The following is a 9,472-nucleotide window of genomic DNA, read 5'->3' as shown; positions in this document are numbered from 1 at the left end:
TATGCATCTCCTTCGTCCCTTCCTTCAAGCTCGTTTCAATACTCGAACCTCTCGGATCCCCCATGCAATCACCGTACCAAGGACATGAGGTTGTAGTCTACTTAGCGCTCGCAGGAATCCAACGAGTCGATGGTGAAAATATGTGGACTCCGTCGGAGGATAAGGTAGACCCTAGGGAAACCCTAGGGGAAAACTTTACGTCAGTGCCTAGCCTGTTTATGTCATCCTGACGTGCAAACACAACCAAGAAATCCTTCGGCCTGTAGGAATGGACGGAGACACGGCCCATCGTGATGCCCAGCTTTTCGTCCAACGCGATGAGAACAAACCTTTTTTCTTAGGACCGCAATAGCCGGCAAACGTCCCTTGGGAGGATGATACTTGGAAACATTTCTTTGACAATTTTTTTGAAAAGACGTGACAAATTTTTCAGAAATACATGACAAATTTTGATGTGAAATTTGCCCTCTTCACTACAAGGAATTGTAACTACCCGCAACATAAAATATCGCGAAGAACATTCGCAAATGTAACCCCAGCGAACGTTCGCTGAAAAGCATTACCGTTTCCTTCTTATTGTTTCCTCTCGCCACGAAGCCAAAGCACGAGAGGAGCCAGCCAGCCACCGCTGACCCGAGGGCACCGCTGCCCTCCTCCGCGCGCCGGTAGCCACTCGCCAGAGGGAGAGAAGGGGAGGGAGAGCGGCCGCATCGGATGGGGGTCCTGGGAGACCGCTCGGGGTGGTGCTTCTGCTCCGGCGGCGGGGCCAAACTGGAGCGGATCAAGTCCACGCTGCTCGCCACGAAGGGTCCCGCGCTCGCGGCCGTGTCCTTCCCTCGCGGCGGAGAAGGGGCAGGAGGAGGTGGTAGTGGAGGAGGAGGAGGAGGAGGCAAACGCGGGGGAGGGTTCCTCATCCACCGCGCCCTCCTGCTCACCACGCACGGGACCGTCCCATCAGCCGCCGTGGCGGGCGCCGCCGAGGTCCAGCTCAGCCACGGCCGCCTCCTGGCCCGCCTGGTGCCTCAGAGGTAACGAACCCCGAAGACATTGCTCTCATTTTCCCGCTTGGTTTTCGCTTGGGGTTGTTTGGCTGTGCAATGCGGTGCCAGATGGTTGCATTTTTTTGTGTCGGTTCCGCCCGGAAATCGATTGATGTTGCATACTGCTCCGTGCAAAGATTTGATTACGCAACACCTTTGGCAATTTCTTTGCGCTGCACTCGTGCTCTGGCTGTTCATCTTGTACCATGGTGGAAGAAGATCTGGTTTTCGTCTTCAAATTTAGGAGAAGCTTAGCGGTTTCCGTAACGATTCTCAGTTGCAATGCTGTTAAAAATGGCTCAAGGTTTTGGCGGATTCGTGGGTCCATGCCATATTGGTTCCTCAGTTCTTGCATTTGGGCGAGAAGGCGCAATCTCAAGAGTTTGGTGGGGCTGACTTCAATATAGTTCAGGGAATTATTTGAGCTTGTCTTGTGATTATGGACCTCGGCAATCTTGATGTTATTAATGCATTCAGTTATTGCAGCAACCGTACGTGCAAGGGGGACACAATTTCGATTTTACTTTGGAGGATCAAATGCAACCAGGGGTAGATAGATTATAATATACTGCTATTATTTTAGTGAAAAATAAAGATATACTGTAATACATTATGGAGTAGCCAATTACTCGCTCCGTATAAAAATACACGACACTTTTTGACACTATCATGGTGTCAAAAAACGTCTTATATTTTGATACCGAGGGAGTACCAAATAAGAATGTTCGCACCTTATGTAAGTCATAAAATGGCTTCTTGTCATGTGTTGTATGAAGGATTGAAGTTGATTTTGTACATACAATAAGCTGCTGTAGCCGCATAGGATCACCTCACCGCTCTGTACAGGTAGACATAAATTCTATTTAATTCTGGATGCTCGGCTGATAAGAATGAATGGGAGGTAATATCTGCTGAAAGTGGTCCTTGGTTCCATTTATTCGCTCGATTCATGGGAGCAGGGTGTGTTGTTTTTAATGCATTATTTCTCAGGATGGGCTCAATCTGGATTTCCTCTAGAAAACTTTATATTATCTGACAGTCCAACAACGTTTGTAACTTTGTCTTATGAATTCTGTGAACAAAGAAAAGGTGATGTCAGTGAAGTGGTTCGTGTGGAAAAAAGATGCAGCAAATTCTTTGTGCTACTACAGCTGGAATGAGCTTAGCAAGTACTAGAGTACTCTATTTACTTTGGAGGAGCATTTACTCTAATGATCCTTTATCTGCCTTTGCTGTCATTTTAACCAGTTCTACATGTTGTTTCTTCATTTCAGGTTCTTCATTACTAGCCCCATTCTGGACCTTACAATAGTCGGGCTCGATGTCGTGGATGAAGGTTCAGATTCGCATGGGCAACAACCTCATTTCCTGAAAACCTGCTTGAACCCCAGCTTGGATCTTGGCAGTACAGTTTTGCTCCTGGGCCACACAAACAGAAGAGATTTGGCAGTAGGTGAGGGGAAGGTTGTCATAGCAACTGACAACCTTATAAAGTTCTCAACTGATGAAGTCTCATGGCATCCTGGATCTGCTGGTTTTGATATGAACGGGAATCTAGCTTTTATGGTCTGTGATCCGATGAAGCTTGCACCTTCTACACCTACAGGGTATGCTTCTGCATCATCAACTGCACTCCTTGCATCAAAGATGGATGTGCCAACACAATTTGGGATCCCCATCCCTGCAGTATGCGAATGGTTAAAACAGCACTGGAGTGGTGGCTTGGAAGATGTTAGCAAGCCAATGATGCCCCCTGCACGATTAATATCTGCTGGACAACGAAGTGAACCTTCTTCTCTGAGTCATCTTCATTGTATTAAGACCACCGAGCGAGAGGGTGGGGCATTGTCATCATCACAGATGCCAGCAAGACCAACACGGCAGCATGGGTCATGCAGTTCAGCATCTGCCAAGATTTCATATGGTGAAAATGATTCTGTTAATTCACACTCCTTTCAAGGCCAACGAGATCCAGCTTCACAGATGCCCAGACCTAAGGAGCAACCTGGTTCGGTCATGGATAGCTTTCCTCCTGGGCATCCAAGATCTATTTTCTTACCGCTTCCTCTAAAGCAAATGATGCCTGTCGATAATAAGATCAAACCGAACTGCTCAGTTTCAGATGAATCACGGGTAGCTAATGCGAGAATCAACTGCGATGCTATGCACAATGTTGCTTACCAGGAAAACTGCTGGAATGAGGCGCAGTCAAGTTCTTCACCACCGGCAATATCAGAACAAGGAGACAAGAGGGACGGCTTCAGCAGTGGGGAGGAGACAATGTACTCCGCGGAAACTATGGAAAGCAGAAACATTCCGAGTCCAAAGGACAAGAGGCCCCAGATAGTTGGCCGATCACAGAGTTTTGCAAACCATAGCAAATGGGATTCACCTAAAAGTGTTGAATCTTCGAAAGGGCCGCCCTCAAGGTCGCATACATTCATTCCTTTGAGAAAACCACACTTGCAAGCTGCATCAATTTCACAGAAAAGCCAGGTTTATTTCAGCCCTACGGTCTCCTCCAACATGAAAAAGAGGAACCTGTCTCAGATTCCCATGAAACCTCGTCAAAGTGCTCAGGTCACCTCCAAGTGGATTACCTGATAGGATCCCCGTTTCTTGTCTCCAGATCATACAAAGATATCACATTATTCGGTTTAGTCAGTTCCACTCAACATCTCCATTTTGCTGTAGTCGTGTTCTGTAAATGTATACTAGCTGTAAACCACGCGCCGATGATTCTTTGTGCTTAACATTAGCTAGCATATTCCCATCTTTTTTATGCTTACTCTGTAGGGTAAAACCTAAAACGAATTATCACCAGAAATATAGCCTTCTTGGTTTCAGTCAGGTACGCTGTTGAGTGTTGAGGATGCTGAGGCGAAGACCAAGATTCTGTGCAGGGAGCGATGTTCAGGAATGCTTTGCCACAGGCAATCAGACCTGTATTATCACCCACATTGTTATCCTGTCAGCCGAATAAGCGAACGGCTCCATGTTTTCTAAAACCAATCCCTTCGTGTTTTGCAAGCTAGAGCTTTTTCCATATGCATCCTGTTCTATTTGGTGATGTATGTTCAACCCACTGCACTGCATATGCAACGTCGAGTCGATATCTTTGTATGATTCTATATATTTTTATGGTCTAAAAGCTATGCATTTTTCCTTTGTTTAACAAATTGATATAATATGGTGATTATTTTTTTTATCTGCGTTGAGAAATTTGTAATGCACCCTTTTGCACTACACTAGAAGAGCATATACCATTTTCTTGTACTAGACGAACACATTATCACAGCATGGCGATCGTTTTCTAGAACCGCGTGGACAAATTTGGATATAGTCAAATCAAATGAGAAACAAGACTGTAAATAAACTCGTCGCAATGGACCACCGGCTGCAGAATTTGGACTTGGTTTGAAGGGGGGACAATTTGGACTCGCTGAGCTGCAAAGTGCAACGGGGTTGGTTTTGGTTCCCCTTGCTGCCTCGACTTTTCCCGCCGTCCGATCCAAGATCGTGCGGACCACAGCTCGAGCCGCCGGCAATTGCATAGTCCACGAGGACCCCGACACGCGAGCCCACCCTATCCGGTCCGTCCCTCCTCCCCGCGTCCGACGACCTGCTCCGCCGCGCCGATCGACTCCGTCTCACCCACGCTGCCGCCGGTGATCCGGTAGCTGTTCTTCCGTTCACCCAGCCATACTTGTCTATGCACATCTCTCTCTTGTACCCACGTCTAGGGTTCATGGCTTCAGGGAGGCAGTCGAGGTCGAGGGGCCAGCGTGCGACCGGAGGGGATGCGGCAGCAGCGGGGCGTCGGCAGGGGCGGGGGCCGGCGGGATCCCGGGCTGCTGACCAGGGTGGTGGACAAGGTCTTCCGCTTCGTCCGCCTCGCCGAGTTCGAGATCCTCTTCGTCCTCTTCTTCTTCATCGCCTTCATCCTCTTCAAGGATCTCGTAAGCCCGCACCCCTCTCGCCTTCTCTCCCCGTTGAACATTTCGCACCTGACTAATGGGTCAAAATTCTGGTGTGGCACCTGCTAGCAAGAGATCTAGTAGGGTGGTCTATGCCCCAATTTGGCATCGTTCGCCTGCCTTTATGGTGATTGAGTGTTTATAGAGAAAGAATCAATTGAAACCGTAGAAGAGATGGTAGTAGCTAGCTTGGAATTTGGCAAGTACTCTGTCTGTGGCTTGGAATTTGGGCGGTGTTGAATAACAGAGGTCGAATGTAGGCATTTGTGTCCATGGTTACTGCTTGAAGCCTCCAACTATGCTATTCAAATTGAAACTATTAGGCTTGATCGTCTGGAGACACAGTCTATAATGTAACTGTGAATCTTTCAGTCAGATCATGCTACTTGGAGGTAGAGCTGTTACCTAGAGATGTATCAGTGGTAAATCATGCCTGTAGTGGAACAAGTGTAGTCTGCTTTTATATGATTTGCTATATCTGGTATTCTGGAATTTGCTATATTATGGTCTTGCGCTAATTATTGAATGTGTCTTTTGTTACAGATGTCTCGACCAGACTACAACCAGATCTTTGTCAAGAAGCCTGATCAAGATGACCGCTGGCCTTAGAGGGTAGGAAATCATAAAAATGTTCTTATTGTAGTGTAATCATCTTTTCTTACTGTGTTGCGGTATGTACATTCTGTAGAGGCTCATTTAAATTTCCTTGTTATGACTACTTATTCGATACTTTAAAGATGCTTTTGACATGCTGCCGCCTCCAGTTTTCTCTAAGATTCATCTGCTCACTATTGCTTTTGTGGTTGTTTTGTATGAGCCCTGATTTTTCTCTTCTCTGCAAACAAGCTGCCACACGATGTTAAGTGGGCATAGTGAAGTCACCTGTATTTCTTCTCCACGGCATGACGTTTTCTTCATTTATATCATGTTACATCCCCATGAGCTCTGAGCGATTTGGTGTATGAAATGCAGTACTTTCTTTGGTCAGTAATGTGTGCCGAAGATTACCACCATTGAGGTCTGGACGATTGGCTCTGACGGTAATCTTGTTGAGAACAAGCTTATATGGTTCCTAGTCACTCGGAATCTTTGAAACCTAGATAAGCTATGCATCTTATTTTAGCCATCATTTGATGATGGGTCCTCCTTAAAGATCCAAATGGCGTTCTTCATTATCATAGAACAACTGAAGTTATTGATAGCTCTGCCTTGTAGAAACATGGTGTGTGACTATCAGATAAATGTCCCACAGTATCCACTACATAGATTCATGGGATCATGGCTATTAGATTTCGCTCCAGCTGTTATATTGTTTCCACAAGTGGATATTTTGTTTTGAGACACATGTAAGGTGCATTGGGCATTTGGGTGCCATAAGACTTCACTATTAGTTATCTGAGCTTTTATTTTGTTGATTGTTATACATGAACCTATGATGCTCTTTGAGCAAAGAAAATTGAAGGCTACTCCTACTTAATAATAGGATAATGAGACAAATGTTGTTGTACAGCTTTGCTATTGGATTGAATCATTGTTCAGAGTGTTTCTTAAAATGAGCACAGTGGCTGTTAGAGAAAGAGAATGTTTGATGTGATATAGCATGCCTTCAATTTGACATGCACATATCAATTCATTCTACAACTGGATAGTTCTGGGATATCCATTGATCGATATCGGAGTTCTCACATATCTGAAAAGTAGCACATTTAAACACACGGCAGTTTTCTAGGAAAACATGTTTTCTTGTGAAACGAAGTTTTTGGCATCAATCTTTTTGTCGGGTATGGCAGTATCATCTGTTTCTAGATAACCAACATGATAAACACCTACACCTAACTGGTTCTTCTTTTTTGAGCATCAGTACAGACACAAGCGCTCATATACACGCGCATACACTCACCCTATGAACGCACACACGCTTTACGAAGTCATTGTAGGCGCCTCGTCGTTGACGGGAACGTCTCCTCCCACTGAAAGCGCATCGCCGGAAATCCTGAAATAAACCCAGGAATAATGCGAGCACCAGGATTTGAACCCTGATGGGTTGGGGATACCACTGTCCAGCTAACCAACTTAACCACAGGTTGATTCGCACCTATCTGGTTCTTCTGACAAGAAAAGCTTGCTTAACATCTTAAGTATTGTGGTACTATATCGCTGGTCAACTCTAGAAACTCACTGAGAAACCTTGGCCGACACTCATACAAAAGCTGACCATGTCTTGTTTAGCACGCCCCTTTTGCCTTTTCATGTTACTTTGGACGTGGAATGACAAATTTTCATTTTTAATGCCAAGTTTCTGTGTCAGTTTGATCTCCTCTCAATATGATTTGCCCTAATGCCGAAGTGATGGATTGTTGGCGGGCGAAAAAAATAGCCCATACGATGCATGTTCACAGACTCGACCGGAGATCAACTCTCTGATTGAAGGATGTAAAGGATCATGATTTCAAGAAGATAACTGGACTGTTGATTGCCAGCATTTTGTTGGGACGTCAAAATCATGCAAAATGCATAGATGTTTGTTGTTCATCATAACCTTCACGTGGTCCCTTGGAATCGGGAGGTTGTCACGTAAGAATCAAGTTCATTTCCTGTAATGATAACATTGGAAGCTTTGGTGTGAGGTACTCCGGGTTCGGCTCCTCTACAGTTGAGCACTTACTGTACCGGTACTGTAGTGCATAAATCCACCGTCTGTTGTAATCCGATGTCTGCAACAATGGAGGATCCCAAATATCCCGACACCGACAACCTCCTGAAGCGTCCCGGCAAGCAAGCGGCTGTTCACACCGACGGTCTGCGTGCATGGCTGGGAGCGGCAGGACTCGGCTATCAGCTCCATCCAGTTGCATGAGAAACGTGTGAGTCTGAGTCCTCGATCCCCATGACCCCGTCCCGATGGCTCCTTCTCCCTAAGAGGGAGGCATGGCCACCGCCGGCCTGATCATGATCCCGTGCCACGCACACGCGCTTGAAGGCGAGTTCATCGAAGCACTTGCCGAGTATCCAAACTTCCGAAGTTGAAAGAGATATAGCTCGGCCACTGAATCCGCTGCTGGACGTGAGCGGACGCCGACGAGAAGCTGCACGAGTGTACCCCATTTGTCTTCTTTACCTTTGCAGTTCCGGCGGTCGTCGTTGTCGTCGTGGCTGTCTATTTGGGATCATCCATTGCTGCAAAGTGTGAGTGGAGGAAGAGAGAGTATTTGGGATCATTCATTGCTGCAAAGTGTGAGTGGAGGAAGAGGGAGGCGAGCCATCGGATTGCAATGGACGGTGGATTACATCAGCTACAGTACCGGTACAGTTAGTACTTAACTGTAGAGGATCCGAACCCAGGTACTCCTACTAGTATATACGTGGCCCTGGCTCATAATCAGATTCGAGCCATCGGAAATGACATTGTCCGGTTCGTCCATGCCGATTACTACTCCCTTCATTCCTAAGTATAAGTTCCTTTAAAGATTTTAATGTAAACTATATACGAAACAAAATGAACATATATACACTTTAAAATATGTCTCATCCATATGGAATTTTTGTTGAAACCTCTAAAAATACTTGTACTTAAGAATGGAGGTGGCAGTATCCAAGGAAACGGGGGAGGATTCAGTTTCATGCACTCCAAGTGCGACGCACACGCGTCGCCCAACCAAGTCAAAGCAATCTTTCAAGCAAAACAAACGAGAAAGGTACTCGTACCAGCATCTTCATCGCGATTCACGAGCCCGGATGCGTCAACGCTGCCACGTGCGTGAGCGAGTGGTAGATCCAAGGAATTCTTTCTTGGTCACAATGGGAGTCGGGCAGAGTTTGGCTGAATCCAACCCGACGCCGGGTGCTCCGGAAAAGAGGAGTTGTACTAAAATATAGGCTTCCCCTTCATCAAATGTTGCGACTAGTGACCTCTATATTTTTTTTTGAGAGAGAGGTGCGACGAGTGACCTTTGCTTGAGTGCAGGCTTTCCTTTTTACGAACTCACTGGCACGTCTGGTAAACCGCGTCCCGTTCTGCGCACATGGCACCAAAAATATTTATCCATTCCGGTAGACCAAGTTTTTTTTTTTGGAATTCCCGGTAGACCAAGTTTGACGCGATTCCTTCCTCTACGAAAAAGTTGTGCTAGCACGCGATCCTCCTACGCGAGCACGAGAGCTCACGCGTTCCAGCGTTGCGTGACAAGGGCGGGGCGGTGGGTGAGCGCGCGAATCGGCACGGGACGGCGCGTCGGTGACACGGCACGGAACGGCAGGGCAGGAGCAAAGGCCAAAGGGAGAGCACGGCCAGCTAATATTTTCGAGCACCGGGTCCGTCCGTGGCCGGTCCACTCCACCCCCCCACGCCGCCCCGACCCCGAGAGAGGCCGAGACCGAGATCCCGGCCTCTCGCCGCCGCCCCCTCCCCTCCCCTCCCCTCGCGCAACCCCCCACCCCACCCACTCGATCCACCCG

At 47.0% G+C, this 9,472-nt stretch overlaps 2 protein-coding genes across 2 annotated transcripts; both read left to right on the top strand.

Moving 5' to 3' along the window:
- The first annotated feature begins 597 nt into the window (after positions 1-597).
- LOC119331827 lies at positions 598-3,890 on the top strand. Its single transcript, XM_037604996.1, has 2 exons — positions 598-1,028; positions 2,315-3,890. The coding sequence occupies exons 1-2, from the start codon at positions 715-717 to the stop codon at positions 3,642-3,644; spliced, it is 1,644 nt and encodes a 547-aa protein (XP_037460893.1). The 5' UTR covers positions 598-714; the 3' UTR covers positions 3,645-3,890.
- A 674-nt stretch (positions 3,891-4,564) lies between these two features.
- Positions 4,565-5,791, top strand: LOC119330178. Its single transcript, XM_037603294.1, has 3 exons — positions 4,565-4,716; positions 4,799-4,999; positions 5,561-5,791. Exons 2-3 carry the CDS (start codon positions 4,841-4,843, stop codon positions 5,624-5,626), a joined length of 225 nt encoding a protein of 74 aa, XP_037459191.1. The 5' UTR covers positions 4,565-4,716; positions 4,799-4,840; the 3' UTR covers positions 5,627-5,791.
- Positions 5,792-9,472: the final 3,681 nt, after the last annotated feature.

Source organism: Triticum dicoccoides, chromosome 7A (genome assembly GCF_002162155.2).
Source record: "Triticum dicoccoides isolate Atlit2015 ecotype Zavitan chromosome 7A, WEW_v2.0, whole genome shotgun sequence".
Classification (NCBI taxonomy): domain Eukaryota; kingdom Viridiplantae; phylum Streptophyta; class Magnoliopsida; order Poales; family Poaceae; genus Triticum; species Triticum dicoccoides.
The sequence above is the reverse complement of the archived record's forward strand: the minus strand, read 5'-3'. Positions and strand labels throughout refer to the sequence as shown.

Coding starts and splice junctions, on each gene's coding strand:
- LOC119330178 (XM_037603294.1), top strand. CDS start 4,841: ATGCGGCAGCAGCGGGGCGTCGGCAGGGGCGGGGGCCGGCGGGATCCC. Junction 5,000..5,560: donor TCATCCTCTTCAAGGATCTC/GTAAGCCCGCAC, acceptor CTTTTGTTACAG/ATGTCTCGACCAGACTACAA.
- LOC119331827 (XM_037604996.1), top strand. CDS start 715: ATGGGGGTCCTGGGAGACCGCTCGGGGTGGTGCTTCTGCTCCGGCGGC. Junction 1,029..2,314: donor GCCCGCCTGGTGCCTCAGAG/GTAACGAACCCC, acceptor TCTTCATTTCAG/GTTCTTCATTACTAGCCCCA.